General features: G+C 34.7%; 1 protein-coding gene across 2 annotated transcripts in view; it reads left to right on the forward strand.

Moving 5' to 3' along the window:
* Positions 1-1,137: 1,137 nt before the first annotated feature.
* The window catches only part of man2a1 (mannosidase, alpha, class 2A, member 1), a 52,215-nt gene continuing 35,880 nt past the window's right edge, over positions 1,138-17,472 (forward strand). The window contains exons 1-5 of one of the 2 annotated variants that reach the window (XM_058775699.1): positions 1,138-1,594; positions 2,724-2,771; positions 3,462-3,719; positions 6,198-6,342; positions 14,366-14,537. In XM_058775699.1, coding sequence (XP_058631682.1) covers positions 1,469-1,594; positions 2,724-2,771; positions 3,462-3,719; positions 6,198-6,342; positions 14,366-14,537 — 749 coding nt within the window. In that variant the 5' untranslated portion in view covers positions 1,138-1,468. The remainder of the gene's footprint in view (positions 1,595-2,723; positions 2,772-3,461; positions 3,720-6,197; positions 6,343-14,365; positions 14,538-17,472) is intronic. The other variant, XM_058775700.1, reaches the window with a different exon arrangement.

Genomic DNA, 17,472 nt, shown 5'->3' on the forward strand with positions numbered 1-17,472 from the left:
CTAATTAAATATGCACTAAATATTGCATAAATGTCCAGAACAGAAATCTAAACACTGGATAAAGCAAGCATTTTGTTGACACTGAGTTAATGGTTTTTAGGGAGGGGATTTTGGATATCTTGCTTTATCTCTTCATAAATCATTAAATACCTTCAGACAGCCAGAAAAAATGACCATATTTTATATAATATGTTATACAAATCTGGTGGATGTTATAGCCTATGAATAAACCATTCTGTATAAACGGTCAGAGTATGGAAAAGAATAAAAAGGAGTAGAAAGTTTGGTGTATGTAGTAGGCTACTACTGAAATGCAGATTTCTGGTTCAGCGCATTAGAAAAAACTCATTTTGAGAAAATTGTCTTGAAAGATATGTATTGTAATTATAATTTACACAAGCAAACAGATAAAATGTAAGAAAATAAACTCTTAAATGTGTACTTTGGGTGTTTTCTTCCCACTAGATTGAAAGACTACAAGTTGCAAAATAACTCAAAATCTCAAAATTGACCAGTGCCTGAAAAATAGGGTTTTGCGTGTTTTTAAATATAAGATATAACACGTTTATAAAATATAGGCCTAACACAATAACACTGAACAAATGTTATCATAAATTCCATATTTTTACATTTCTATAGTCTATCATCAGTGTCTGTCAAATGGTTTTATTTTTGGGGATTGAAGTTTTATATCTCTGGGACCCCACAGATAAAGACAGCCTCAACAGTAAATTGACTAAAATGTATGGGCTCACCTGATTGTGTGCGTGCGTGAGTGAGTGAGATAGAGAGAGAGAGAGTGTGTGTGTGTGTGTGTGTGTGTGTGTGTGTGTGAGAGAGAGAGAGAGAGAGAGTGTGTGTGTGTGTGTGAGAGAGAGAGAGAGAGTGTGTGTGTGTGTGTGTGTGTGAGAGAGAGAGAGATAGTGTGTGTGTGTGTGTGTGTGTGAGAGAGAGAGAGAGAGTGTGTGTGTGTGTGAGTGTGTGTGAGAGAGAGAGAGAGAGAGAGAGAGTGTGTGTGAGAGAGAGTGTGTGTGTGTGTGTGTGTGTGTGTGTGTGTGTGTGTGTGTGAGAGAGAGAGAGTGTGTGTGTGTGTGTGAGAGATGTGTTCTCTCGTTAGGCGGCGCAACTCCACGCTCACTTTTACTGTAGCCCAGTAAGCGCAGGAAGGGGGCAGGGTTGGCGCTTTTCCTTTGCCTGTTTGACCATCACAATTTGCTGAATCACACAAACTCTTCCGCATCGTCAAAACTTTGAAGACAGATCGCTGTGGATTTCTGTCCGTGGATACACAGCGCGACATTTCCCCGCCGTCAGCTAGAGAAGGTGTCCCCTTCCGCACAACTCTTCATGGCGAGAAGACCTTTCTTTTTCACTTCTGCTTTCTGTCACCTACGGGACCACCGCTCGCGAGCCACACGCTTTTAAAAGTTTGCCTTTCATGTGAATGTACACGACTCATCTCTGAGAAATGAAGCTCAGCAGACAGTTCACAGTTTTTGGCAGTGCCATATTCTGTGTTGTGGTATTTTCCTTGTACCTGATGTTGGATCACATAGATCACAGCAAAAACCCAAATGGAGAGAGAATTCAAAACGTAAGTACTAATGTCTTACGCTTATCAATAAATTGTGTTATATGAACAGTGTTGTCAGCAGATGTGTGTTTTCTGTGTTCAGACTGCTGGTCCGTGAACTTACAGGCTAAAATTAACTCGATGCTGATGGTTGATAAAAGACAGTACTTTGAACTGATAGTTTGCTTCCTTCCAAGTGACATTATGTTGTTAAAAATAATACACAGACACAAAGATGGCTGTGAACTGTAAGTCATTTCCTGCATTTCCTGTTTCTCAAATACTTTATCGTGTTTTAAAAAAATAAAAAAATAAAAAAAACTTATTGTGGTACTGTTCTAAGCAATTAAGAAAGCGAATTAGATTGTGTTTAGCTTCGGACAGTGAACTGATCTCAAAGGTCATTGACCCACTGTCTTCAGCGTTCATAGGTTGTGTTTCAAAATCCCAGCGAGCTGCCTATAGACAGCAGTGCGAGTCCCACTGAATTCTCTTTGCATTCAAACAGGCACAGACTCCAATAAATGGCCCTACCTATATAAACAATTTGCGTAATGTTGTATTTCTATGGTTGAAATAAAGGTAGGCTATTGCAAAAGGCGCAAAAATGTAATACCTTAACGATAGTTCATGCACCTTAAGTACACAAAACAGTTGTTAATTCGAGTCTGATATGGCTGAAAGAAAAACGTTTTGTTGAGTATTCATTATGTCAGACTGATTTAAACCGAAATCATAAGATTGTATTTTTAACGATTCATTAATTGAATCGACTCATAAGAGTCATTTGCTCGTGAATCGGACTAGGTTGTTCGCGCTGTACGTTTGCTTTTGCATGCAGCTTGCGATAAAATAAAATAAAAATGTAGCTTTGGCATTATTTCAGTCTTTTTATTCCATCTCATTCTATTCAGACTGTATGCTAATAAAATATCATTTGTTTTGCCGCGACACTAGAGAGTGAGTAAATGCGCAAACAGCTGACACATCTCAACACGCAGTTCACTCAGTTTAAAAACAGACATAGCCTAATACTTGCTATTTTCTCTTACTTTCCCTACTTAATACTGTTAAAATGTGCGATTAAAAACAGATTCAAATACAATGTCGTTACTCAAATGTGCTGTAAGTGATTTGTTTTCCAATACAGCTTCCTGATGGTGTGGCCAGTTCAGATGAACTCATGAATCCAAAGAAAGTTAGTTCTGAAATTCTGAATTTTAAAAACTGACTCCCTTACGACCAGTTGTCTATTTTATTTTTTTTCCAAATGTATGATTTGTATTTTTCATAAACAAAACTGTTATAGGCTATTGGAAAACTGTCACATTTCTGATGTGTACAGAGGGTTGAGATTGACAGCCGAGCACCAGTGATGTTTAGTGAATTTAGAATTTTAGTCTACCCTAAATTCAGTAACAAGTCCTACAGGATTCACATGTCTTACAGTAGACTAAACCTAAGCTTAACACTCTGGCAGCAGCAAATATGAATCTCCTGAGAGGTTTAGCACTGATGTTCTTTGACATTGATGTACTATAATCTGCCGTGACAAATATTCAAACACCTCTTTTGAATGATATTTGAGAGCCACAGTGGGAGATTTCGAATTGAATGTTGTACATTTTAGTCTCTACCATTTTCATAGACATGGTGCTTGTGCCTGATCTGGAAAAGTTGCTGGCCAGATGCTGCATTAGATTACTTTGCATGTTAAAATATATTTTCTAAATCCAAGTCTTGTAAACAAAGTCTGAGATGTACTATATTCAGTTGCGCTTAGTTATGTAGTAATGCATTTATTTACGTTCTTGTCTGAATTTTGTGCTGAAGGAGTACGTGATTTTGTCCAGTGTTAAGTGTTTCTCTGTTTTTCTGTATTCTACAGGGTCAGCTTGGTGTTCTCCAGGACAAAATAGACCACTTAGAAAGACTACTTGCAGAGAACAATGAGATCATTGCCAACATCAGGGACTCTGTAATTAACCTGAGGGAAACTGTGAAAGATGGTAAAGTGTTTCCTGAAGGGAACATGAGTCAGGGGGACTTGGTATTGCTGCCTCCTGCTCCTGCGCTGCTCCCCATCCACTCAGAGGACTGCCAGTTTGCAGCACAGACTTACTCCAAGGCAGCGGGTGGAGTACAGGTACAAAAAAAATGATAATATTTCTTTTGCTTGCCCAGTCAGCCCAGTGATACAGATTTCTACAGTACTTCCCCTGTCAGTATTTGATATAAAATTATATATATATATATATATATATATATATAAGTGCTGGGCAACAATTACAATTTTTAATCGCAATTAATTGCATGATTTTGCTGTGATTAATCGCATTGCTATGTGCAAAATTCAATAATGAATTCAAAAGTAATGTATTGTGTACTTTTATTATATGAACAAAAGTGCAATAACATTTGTTTGCAAACACTTTTATCAAATAAGGTGTTTTTTTTACAGCAGTATTCCTTTTACATAGTAGCAGTTAATCTCAATTTAAACATTAATGTAATCAAATTAAACATAAAATCAAAGCTATTTGCCACTGCAAGGGCATTAACGTTTTGTCTAGTTTGTTATAGAAAAACAAGTTATGCTCAGAGTCCAGAGCCTCGATCATAACATTATAACAGGCACCTTCCGACAAGAGACCTGCACTCAGGGACCCAACGCAACAGAGTGCTGTCCCACTTGATGGGCGAGTGCGGGTGCGAGTGCGGGTGCGGGCGGTTAGAGTGTGTGTGCGAGATGCGGGAGAATAAAATGATTCACGGATCTCCTGCAAAATAGAAATATCTAAACATAAAATGTCTAAAAACATATAAATTGCTATTCATCTATTGCACAAAAGCAAAAAGAACAACTAATATAACATAAAAATGATTAACGTGCAAGCATAGGCAGTTTCTATTTATACATGTGTTTGCAGCGTTGAGCAATGTAGACAATCACAGACTCAGCTGTTGATTTCAGGAACGCAATGGTGTTTAAGTTAGAATCCGCTCACCGCTCAAAAGTTATTGCGTAGTGCTGAAAATTGTGTGCTAACGAATCCTCTCATTATAACACACAAAGTGTAGACATTATGGAAGATTCATTGTGCGTATATTCATTGTGTTATTACAGAGCTTTATGAGATCGCGATGAACTATGCCAGCATTTTAGTGATAATAAAGGGAGCGCCGCTCATATTCTGCCATGCCAGACCATGCACACGGCAGCCCATGCTTGCTTTTCTGTTAAAAATAACAGTGAACAGTGTTTTAGTTATGTTTTAGTATAAATAGTTTAGTTTCTTTACAAAAAAGTTACAAAAATATATTCAAAACTTTATAAATTTATAATTTTTTTTTTAGCAACAATAGCTGGAAATAAGCCAGTTTTATATAACAGTGTTTATAACATTTGCATGGGTCAACTGTGATAGAACACATGCATTCAGAGTGCAAATAATTCATGGTGGAAATCCATTCTTCCTCCAAACTAAAACCTCAATATCATCATATTTTTGTAAGACGTACACAAGTAAACCACACTAGCTATATGATAAAGGCAGACTTTAACTGAAGGGTTGAACTATGTTATCAGGATGTCCACAGCTGTCGCATGTATTTTGTATGTTGTGAGACTGTAATGAATCAGGAAGACATTTATCATTCCATAAGCATTTGGTTGGCATGATAGAGTAAGTAAAAGAAAAATATTTCATACAGTCACCTTGAAACAATGTTTTGCTATTTTATAATGCACAATATACTTTTTTAAACAATTTTTCCCCCCTGAACAATGTTACTGTAAACACGGATAGATCAATGCCAGTGAGACTTGTTTTCTGGAGACCTACTGGCTGTTCTGTGGAGGTTGAGAAATATCTCAATGCCTGAATTGTGTCACACTAATTTTTGCATATATTTGCATGTGCGTTTGTCTATGGCTTGCCTTTTTCCTTAGCCCTTTTCTGCCTTTATTTGTTTCACATGGGGACGTGATGTAATATCAGCATTTACAGGTGCAAGTCCATGATTTTTTATTACTATCCAACCTGGAAATATTGGTGTTTTTCCAACTGTCACTTGAGAAAAAAATCCCTGCTGAATTGCCTCCTGTTTTTTGACAAACACCAGGGTTGTGTTGTGTTTGTCAATAATTCAATTTAATTCCTGTCCAAATAAACATCTTCGAGTTTACATGCAGGAATTGCTTAAGTAAGAGAATATAATTTTTTGTTAGTTTGTTTCAGAAAACCGACAGCTGAAATTAGCTAGAAGGAGTGCCATCTGGATTTAAATAAATTTAGCCAATACAAAAAAAAAAAAATTATGTTTCTGTCCTCTTTTGATTTAACTGATGCTTGAATGAGTTTTATCACAGAGAAGCCATGAGGATGCTTTTGTTATCATTAAACTAATTTTACTAATTAACTATTAAACTAACTAAACTAATTCATCGTGCCCAGCCTTTAAGTAACTCCACAAATTGATTTTCACTTTCATAACCAATAGATATTGATGTACACATTATGAACTGACTTCTGCACTTAGTCTTAGTCAAAAATATAGGTATTGAATGGAAGCATGTCTGTTATAGTCCAGTAAAATGATCTTCTTTCCTCCTTTCTTCCAGATGCTGGATGTTTATGATTTACTCAGCTTTGATAACCCTGATGGTGGAGTATGGAAACAAGGCTTTGATATCTCTTATCAGGACAATGAATGGGACAATGAGCCACTCCAAGTCTTTGTTGTGCCCCATTCACATAATGACCCTGGTGAGTGCTAATGTTTGTTGGCCATTGTCTTGTGTTTGCAGTCAATGAGAATCGTCGTTTATCAAGTAAACAGACATATGTTTGTTTGATGTATGTACATGATGAATATTACAAACATTCGTGATTAATGGCTGAAATTTGATCACTTGCAGACCTAGATTAAATCCAGGGATGTATGTGAGTAATTGACTAGTGGAGTACTCATGCACAAATGAGTCAGTTAGTAAAAACACAGTTTGAGGCAACAATGAAATATAATTTCTCAATGGATATTCACCTAAATCTAACCACAGTGTTTGGGTGGTACTTACAGCTGGGTCATAAATCAATAATACACTTTTGAGTAATTCACTCTATTTAGCCTACATCTAGATATGTGTTGCTAGAAAGTAAAGCTATCATTAAATTTTTAAATACAACACAAACTCACAGTTCATAACAACAAACCGCCAACATAAAAGTTGGTACAGTATGCAAGTTTTGTTGTGTAACACCTTGTTTGACAAAACAAAATGTTTTGTTGTAAATGTAATTATAACTTGATTACATTGTTAAATACAATGTGATTTAAACTGTTTAAGCTTCATGAATTAATTTCATTAGGCACCAGTTTGATGATGAATTTATATTAAATCATAAAACACAGAACCCAACCCAACAACATATATTATCAAGGTCTAACAAATGTGGAATGCATTTCTTTTCCCATTATTGGTATGAAATCAATAGCATGATGAATATTTATATCAAATGATACAGAAAAAAATGTCATAACATTTTTGGCCATTTTGCCCGGCCCTAGGGTACTCAGGATGTGAGACGGTGTGAGACACATGTTGATTATTATTAGTGTATTCAGTTTCTGTTGGAGTCATGCAAATAAAGCGGGACAGTATTTCGAATGGTTTAAAAACAGAAATGGGACTCTTGAATTTTTGTTAAAGGACTTACATAAATTATTCATTACAACCTTTTTATAGTTTGAGCTATAGTTTAAATAGATTAAAAAACAGTCTATGTTTGAGTCTGACTAAATAAACCTTTCTGAGGTAGGAATAGTTTTCCAGGTGAATGAATGTCTGTTGTGTTACTGACAAAATTCCTATGGGAGGAGTTTGTTTTGTGTAACTGATTTACATTTGGAAGGAAGTTCTTTCTCAGTCAGTCTTTAAAACTCAAGAAAAATTGGTTTATTAGTACATGTATTACTGATTTTATCTTACTTGTAATTGTAGGATCTTGTTTTTACATCTATATTGCTTTTAGTCTACGACTAACATCTTTTTAATTACAAGAGAATAAATCCTATTGCTATTTATGCTTTGTCTTTGATTTACACTCTGAATTAAGATCTGTCTGTGATCTGATCACAACTAGCTAGACGAGACACATCACTATTTACACCTGGTAGTCTCTCAGCTCTTAAATCTCTTTTGACCACTCGGATGAGATTTTGAGTGAAGGGTCTCTGGTTTCTTGACTGCATACAGTCATGGCCAAAAATATCGGCACCCTTGGTAAATATGATCAAAGAAGGCTGCCAAAATTAATTTGCATTGTTAATCCTTTTGATCTTTTATTAAAAAAATTCACAAAAATCTAACCTTTCATTGGATAATAAGAATTTAAAATGGGGGGAAATATCATTATGAAATAAATGTTTTTCTCTGATACACATTGGCTGCAATTAATGGCACCCTTTTATTCAATACTTTTTGAAACCTCCATTTGCCAGTTTAACAGCTCTAAATTTTCTCCTATAATGCCTGATGAAGTTAGAGAACACCTGACAAGAGATCAGAGACCATTCCTTCATCCAGAATCACTCCAGACCCTTTAGATTCCCAGCTCCATGTTGGTGCTTCTTCTCTTCAGTTCACCACTCATTTTCTGTAGGGTTCAGGTCAGAGGACTGGAATGGCCAGCAGAAGCTTGGTTTTGTGCTCAGTGACCCATTTTTGTGTTGTTTTCGAGGTTTGTGTTTGGATTATTGTACGGTTGGAAGATCCAAACATGGCCCATTATAAGATTTCTAACAGAGTCAGTCACTTATTGATTTTTTATCTGTTGGTATTTGATAGAATCCATGATGCGATGCGTCTAAACAAGATGTCCAGGACCTCCAGCAGAAATATAGGCCCACAACATCAAAAATACAACAATATATTTAATTGTACACATGGGGTACACATGGGAATTTGGCCTTTGTTTTCCCTCCTATTTATATATCTGTGAAACAGGAAGCCATGGCTGGATAATTTCATGTTCATAATCACCCTGGAGTGCTCAAAATTGTGAATATGAATGGGAATATACTTAAGAGATATTTTACTCATAAGAATTTCTAGGGGTGCCAATAATTGTGTCCAACGTGTATTTGAGAAAAACATTTATTTCATAATGATATTTCCCCCCATTTTAAATTCTTATTATCCAATGAAAGGTTAGATTTTTGTGATTTTTTTAAATAAAAGATCAAAAGGATTAACATTGCAGATTAATTTTCACAGCCTTCTTTGGTCATATTTACCAAGGGTGCCAATATTTTTGGCCATGACTGTACATCACTCATGATCACCAAGAAACTGTTACTGTGTGTTGATTTTGCACAACATTCCACATGTCCTTTCCTTTCCTTTCCTTTCCTCCAAACGAAAGCACAGAAATAATAATGTGGCCACTTGCACTTCTGACTATCTCCTTAGTTGGTTTTGGTGTTAGGAAACATTTTGCACCCTGTTTGACCACTTCTGGTCGGATCACCTGAGAGCGATATCAATACCAGGTGTAAACGGGGTCATATACGTCAGGTCCTTTTCTGGTATCCTTGTGCTTATTGTGAGAAAGTAGCCATGACAACAAAGTTCAAAGATACAATATAATTTTACACACAAAAGGTCTAGTATTTACATGGTTATACTTTAAGAATAGTCTGTATTTTGTCCATTATAAAGTGCCCACCTAAAACTGTGAGTTTTAGCTTAAAAATCGTTAGGGATAGTAGAGATTATTTCCTGTGCTGATGGACAAGATAGCTGAACTTGTATTGAACTCTGAATATATCTTTAAACCACCTAACTGAATAGATTTGCCGTTTTGTGTTTTTTTCCATGGTATTTCAATAGCTGTGATAGATGAGAATTGATGTACCTTTCCACAGTCATCTCACTCAGGGCAAAAGAGCTAATAATAAAACAGCATTCTACAAAAACAGGAAGTTTATTACTTGGCCCTTTCCGTGTGAATTAACCAAGTGTGCACTTCATATTTTACATTACATTTGAGAAAGGACAAAAATAATATTATTGTCAGATACACAAAATGAGTTTAATATAACAGACCTGATACCTGATGTTCTCTTACTTTGATGGTAGGATTTTGTTTTTACGTCTAGATTTATCTCCTTTTAATCTATGATTAATGTTTTTTTTAATTACAAATAAATCTGAAGTCATATCTATGCTTTCTGCGTTTACAAGGTCAGTTCTGTGTTTCATCAGGAAAGATACGCCTCTTCTATGAAAAACATTTTGTCCATTTGTAATTTCAATTCAAAACAAATATCTGGTTGGTTTATCTATACTCAAAAGGAAAAGGTTGATGACTTAATTTGTCATAATGTTTGTTTATTATTTCTTAAATTAGCAGTGAAGCTGAAGTTTTGTGTAAAATATTAACACTGAAAGCATTGTAAATGTTAAAAACAGGAAGCCATTTTGTTTGTATGTTCATGGAAACCTTAAAACAGGAAATTATACCAGAAAGAGAACCCCATGGCAGGTTCATTTGATCCCGATCACATGTGATTTTTAGCAGGTTTTTACATAAGGTGTTTCTGTGTTCAGCTTGATGCAGCACAAAAAGTAAAAATAAAATAGGGGTTCACAAGACTCTTTAAGCTTGAAACTCTATGTTAAAAATGCAATACGCATGCATTTTTGCATGCATATGCAAAAATGCAATATGGCACAAGATGCTAAAAACCTATGCTAAACTAAATACTTCAAAAATAGCTATACAATTCAAATTACTCGCTCAACTAGTGTTCCATCATGAACCCATTTCAGTTATTTTAAGCAAACATTAGCAGGTGAATTAACATGCACTGTTCTCACACACACAGGTCAACCGACTCGCTAGCACGTTTGTTGTTTGACTTGATGTGTGTGTGGTAACCTGATCTGTCCTGTTTTTTTTCTCTGTGTCAACATTTCTTTCACTTTTCACTTTCATTTGATTGTTTTTGTCAAAATGTTGATTTAAAGGAAAAAACGAAATGTGTGTATTAACAGACCTACATTTAATTCATAATTAACTTTGAATTCACATTTATCATATAATGTAATTTACTGTGTTTATTAGTGTTTAGTTAGCGAGCAGCAAGTTAGTCTCCTCAGAATAAACCACCACTGCCGTTGGAAAACTGGTTCTTGGAAGGTCATGTTGTTGTTGTTTTCTGTTAAATGTCATAATGTGATGTTTTATGGTAAATGATGTGTAGCAACTGTCAGTTATGGTCTGTTGCTTATGCTGTCACCTTAAACGGTTTTTGATGTTAGAATACTCCTGTAGCAGTTTAATGCATTTAGACAGCTGTCAGTACATCTTTATACTTATTAGGATTAGTTGAACTGAAACGTTTGAGTTGCAATTAATATATGCACACTGTCATGTTTATGAACATTTCATGTGGGATTCAAATATATGTAATGATTATGAAAGTGGGAGTTTCTGTTTGCAGGGTGTAAGTTTGTTGACTGCTTATCTGTATAAATAGTAGAAGACTGTAGGAGTGTTTGCGAAACCTCTTTTTGTTTGCAATTTCATTTGGTTCATTTGATTAAAAATTTTAAACTTGTTTTGCTAGTCAACCTGAGCTTTTAAATTTGAGGAACTATAAGGTGACACCGGGTAATACTACTGTAAAAATGTACTACTGTATCCTCTTACAGTAGTTATACTAGGCCTATATATTGTGTTTATAGATTTACACAGTATAATTTAACATTCATACCAGTGGTGATATACAATACCAATCATCACACATGAAGAACTGTCGTGTTAGATGAATGTAAACCCCTTATTGTCCTGTATGCCAATAGTTAAAGCATAACACAGTTCTTCCTGCTTGCTGTAAAACCAGACATGCAACATTTTCTTTATACTAAAAGGCGGTATATGGTACTGGAATTGTGTTATGTGAAAATACTAGTTTACTTTGATTTACAGTGTTTTTTTTTGTTGTTGTTTGTTTGTTTGTTTCTTTTTTTTAAATTAATAAAAAAATTTTACATATTTTTTAATAGGTTTTTGGTAACAGGAGAAATTTACAGAAAAAGAAAAATATTTAACAAAAATAACAATAAAAGTTGCCATGCATTATGAATTTTCAGTCAGCTCAGCAGTACATTAAATCATTATACGCTCATGTAAGCTTTCAAACAGATTCATCTCTTCAGCAGATGAGAAAGCTTTCTCCAATTTTTCTCAAATATTTGTTTTTGCAGTCATAGTACAAATATGAGTCTTTCTTTGACATCTGTTAGTATTTGAAACCATTCTTTCTTTCTCAAACAGTAGATGTATCCTCTTTGTGCCACTTGATATCTGTAATATCTTAAACAAGCATATGTCAGTCTTTTCAACTTCATCTGGAATATCCCCCAAATATTGAACATAGAACACTGTTCCTCCAACATGGGTGGGGAGCACCCGTTTGTAAGTCTTGGTGTGATAAACAGTCCTGTCAAGTTCTTCCAAAAGAACTCACGGCACATTTTTGAGCTTATTGAGGTATGTGGGGTAATATATATTTTATTCCGTTTGTCAAGAGTCAAGGTGATGGCTATTCTTTTCCCCATTTTCATCTTATATATTCTGTTGAATGTCCCCTATAATTATTTATTACTTCATAGAATTTGGATACTATCCTTTTTGTAACTTTCTTGTATCCCAGTATAATAATTTGTGCGATTTTGATTAATTTGAGCATCTTGTTCAAGTATTGAAATAGGTCTTGGTTTACAAGGCCAAACTTGTCTTTGGAAGTTTGAAAGCTTTCGGTATTGCCATCCTTTATAATTGTGCAAATGGAGGACATTCCTTAAAAAAGCTTATTTAAACTAATTATTTAAAGTTATCAATTTGCACTGGCTACCAATAGCTGCTCACATAAAATTCAAGGCATTAATGTTTGCCTACAAAACCACCACTGGCTCTGCACCCTTTTACCTAAATTAATTACTTCAGACTTATGTGCCCTCTAGAAGCTTGTGTTCTGCAAGTGAACGTTGCTTTATTGTATCATCCGAAAGAGGCACAAAATCACTTTCACAGACTTTTACTTTAAATGTTCCCTCCTGGTGGAATGACCTGCCCAACTCAATCCCAGCAGCTGAGTCCTTAGCCATCTTCAAGAATCGGCTAAAAACACAACTCTAACTGTAACACTCTAATTCTATTCTTAAAAACTTGCCCCCTTTTAGACTTGCACTCTATTCATTTACTAACTGCTTGTTTTCTTTAAAAAAAAAAAAAACTAACACTAGCTTCTCTATTCTTTTTGTATTCTATCTGTTTTCTTTTTATTTATTATACAATTAACAACAGCAAAAAAGGCCTCTAACTCTAGCTTGCTCTATTCTTTTTCTATTCTATTCTACCTGTTTTCCTTTTATTTATTATATAATAAAAAATAAAAAAAACCTTGCTACATGTACTGCGTTAAGCTAACTAAGACTTGTTATAGCACTTGCATATCATTGATCTTTTGTTGATTTTGAAGTCGCTTTGGATTAAAATGTCTGCTAAATGACTAAATTTAAATGTAAATGTAAAGATCCATCGTCCCTTGTCAATCTAGATTGTGTCACCCAATTCAAAATCTGAATTCAGTTGTGCAAATGAAGTTCCTTTATCACTTGAGTTAGTGGGTTAAGATAAAAATGAATCTGCTTTTGGAAGTTAGATTTTTTTTTTTTAACCTATTAGAGCCCAAACTGGCATCCCTCGACTTTCACCATTGAATTTTCTTTCATTTTGTTTCTACGTTGCAATCACACCAATACATCAGTGATCTTAATTGTGCGGCAGTCTTTCAGATTGGTGACTTACAATGTTACTTTTATCCTGTTAAGTGCTATTCATTTTTGGCTTTCCTCCTTTTCAAATGAATCTATAAATGGATTTATCCCATTAATGAAACTGCTTAAGGGGTATATCCATGGGGAGTGATTGGGAAAAGTGTAACAATCTCGAAAGTGGATTTATTTTTATGTTTTCAGTTACTGAGCTAAAATCCAATCTGCAAGGACCAGTGTTCAAGATCTTTCATTTTTTATTAAATTATAGTTCAACTTGTTCAACTTATGTTTAAGTTCTTTTGTTGGGTTGAAACCAAATGACAAAATTTGAGTTCTCTGTATATTTAATTTATATCCATATAATATAAATCATCAGCATATAATGCAAGTTTATTTTGTGCCTTATTAATAGTAATTCCTCCAATTGTCTTGTCCTCTCTGATTGCCTGTGCAAGTGGTCAATATAAATTGCAAACAATACGTGTAAGAGGGGACACCCATATCATGTTCCACTTTATAATTTAATCTTTTCTGTTAAGGAAAGCATTTATTTTAATGCTAGTCTCTGGCCTCAAATACTGCAAGCTTTCTGAGATTCTGAGATCATTTTGAACATGCTGATACCATAATGCTTTTTTGTTTCACACCCCTTTAAAGGTGTAATATACTACTACCTTCTTGCATTGAGCACAAAATTAGATATTTAGCAGAATATTCAAGCTGCTCTTTTCCATACATTGAAAGTAAATGGTGACTACCACTATTTCTGATCCCCATTTAATAGCTTAAACATTCTGTTAAACATCTCCTTTGGTGTTCCACAGAAGAAAGAATGGTCTGGAATAACATGAGAGTAAATAAATGATGACAGAATTCAGATTTTTAAAACCATTTTAAATATCAAGTCAAAGATTAACAAGTTTGTATGTTGTTCTGCTCAGGCTGGCTGAAGACATTCGATGACTACTATAAAGACCAGACACAACACATTCTCAACAACATGGTGGTGAAATTACATGAAGACAGTCGGCGAAAAATGATCTGGTCTGAGATCTCGTATTTTTCCAAATGGTGGGACAACATCGATGAGCAGAAACGAGATGCTGTCAGGAGGTGAGGCTTTTCTCTGCTGTTGATATCCATATATCCCCATGCGTTGGTGTAATTTATGGATACATTAATTGCGGCATTCACACACAGGTCTGCTGTAAGCAAGACTGGGAGATGTTGAGGAGTGGAGGAGGACTCCATTGTGCTTTTGGTCCCATTTTAATTAAGCTCAAAGTTTGTTGTTTATTACCTAGCTCTCAGGTGACGGTTTATGCACAAAAATAAAACAACAACAAAATTACGTTGAGATATTGGTATGATACAAACATACCATTTTAAAAGTAATAATGACACGAAATGTAGTTTTTAGTATCTATTTATTTTCATAACAATTCGCTTCTCTTCGAACATTTCCTAAAATGTGTTAATGTATTCCATTTAAAGTATAGTTAATCAATGTTATTCGTTTAAAGATGCCATCAGTACATATTTACATATGATTACAAGGTCAACCCTGCCACAAGGGAGGATGGGCTATAAATGCATGTCAGATATCCAGAATTGGTTGTTCACTGTTGAGCTAGCCTTGGGAAAAGACACAAATGCCATGTGGAAATGTAATAAACATTTCTGCTGTGGGTTTGAATTCCAATTAGAGCATCTTTCAAAACTGCCTGAGGTGAAGGCTGAAGCCAAATGAAAAATCCAACGCCAATATTTATTCACTATTGATTTGATGCACAGAAAGAGTTTGAAGCAAACAAGCTCTATTCTTTTGAACATTTACAACCCCCACCAACCCCGTTTATTTCCAAGATGGCCTTGGCTGACTCCAAATCAAGTTTTTTGGCAGGCATGAGCAGGTTTTATTTCATTTTATATCAGCCGAATCAAGGTCTAGCATAATGATTCAATTTCTTTTACTGCCACATACATGGAGGTGTATCTTCAGAATAAATCAAGATGTCTGAGTTCTGGAGTCTGCTTAGTGCGTTACGGAAAATGGGAACTGCAGATAAGTCCATAAATTCCAGTCTATGCTGGCATATATATATATATATATATATATTTAATTTTCAGCATTGGGAATGAGACTTTTCAAATATTTCATGCGTTAATCAAAGAGCATGTCAACATATTTTCAGATTGGTCTAACCTCACCTGAACCTCAATTTCATGCCCTCTCAACATTTAACTCGATATAGGAAGCATTTAGTCTCAAATTTCTCTTTCTAAAAGGGGTAAACTTATATTTCATGGTCTAAATTCCTGCTGTATGTCTTCGATGATGGAGAAAAGTTCACAATAGGGTCAAAGTCAACATAAAATGATTTTCGTAATCCTTTTTACTTGGTTGCATATCATGCATTGATAAATCGTGCACAATAAGCTCAGGAACAAAGAAAGTGAATATGGTGGTTTTTGATTTCACATTGACTTTAATGAAGGGTGTAATCACTGCTGCCCAGTGGCTCATTTTTGTAGCCAGTGATTGATTCCAGAATAACAGACCATTTTTCAAAGTAATTTTGAAAGTTTCTGTCAGTTACGTGCTGAGCTAGTGCTCTTGGTTTTGCTACCGCCGCTCTTATTACTGGCCTCCAGAGGGCCACGCTATACGATTCGCAGCTGAAATATTCAGCATTACAGAGAAAAGCTGCTGACTGGCAATCAGGCCTGGAGAACACTACTTATAATAAGGGATGCCATTACCCAAGGTGTCTGCTGTCTGTTGAAGAAAATAATTAGTTTGCAGTGGCAAAACTCAATAAATCTGAAGATTAAAACGTGTGTAACTGTGTGTAAAGCTGCATATGTGGAGAAAGTGCTTTGTAGTAAAAAACCCTGAAGAAAAGCTGTCGATGATGTTACTGTGGTGAAACATTAGCAAACACTCTGTCCTCTTCAAAGCTTTGCTTATCTTAGTTTAAAGACATAAAATTGACTTTATATGCTTTATATATTTTATACATTCCTGGTTTTACTGTGCACATATTTCTAAAGTAAAAAAAAAAATCATAACGCTTCATAAAACGATATTAAATGTTCCAGATGTGAACTGACTCATCCACTTGTCAATAAGTGGTTCTCATCTGGTTTTGCTTTAGGACCCAGATTTTACATTGGACAACAACTGGTGACCCATAAATTGCCTTAAATTCAAATATTATACATATACCACTGTAAAAAGTGATAAGTTGACTTAACATAAAAAAACTGAGGAAACCCATTGCCTTAAAATTATTAAGTAAATAATAATTAAAAAAAAAAAAAGTTAAGTGAACTTGACAATTCACTTAACTTATTTTTTTAAATTATTATTTACTTAATAATTGTAAGGCAACGGGTTTCCTCACTGTAAAAAGTGATAAGTTGACTTAACTTAAAAAAATTTAGGAAACCTGTTGCCTTAAAATTATTAAGTGAATAGTAGTTTTAAAAAAAAAGTTAAGTGAACTTGACAATTCACTTAACTTATTTTTTTAATTATCATTTACTTAAAAATTTTAAGGCAACGGGTTTCCTCAATTTATCAACTTATCACTTTTTACAGTGATTAAGTTAAGTCAACTTTACAATATGACAGACGAATTTGCATCATCAGTTTGTTTGAACAAGCATTTGGCATCAGCAACCAAAGACATGTTGTTTTTTCTCCTACTATTTAAAAGTTGATAAACCTGTTTATTTTGCAGTCATAACCATGCACATTAATATGGCTAACTGCGTTATCTTTAGTATAGTTCCTTGACTTTAACTGTAATGTTTGCTAATATTTTTATGATTTCTCGGTTTAAAAATATAATTGTGGTAAAACAAAAAAAACATCATTTCAGTTGTTTATAATTTTATTTTAACCACTGTTTTGGTTTTGTTTTGTTCATTTTTTGTGCTGTTTTGTTTGAGGTTTTTTTAGTACATTTTTTAAAATATGTTTTAATGTTCCCCTGCACATGACATGCGGGGAGAAAAAACAAGATAATTAGTATGTAGCATT

The sequence above is a fragment of the Onychostoma macrolepis genome, chromosome 05, assembly GCF_012432095.1.
Source record: "Onychostoma macrolepis isolate SWU-2019 chromosome 05, ASM1243209v1, whole genome shotgun sequence".
In the NCBI taxonomy this organism is placed as follows: Eukaryota; Metazoa; Chordata; class Actinopteri; order Cypriniformes; family Cyprinidae; genus Onychostoma; species Onychostoma macrolepis.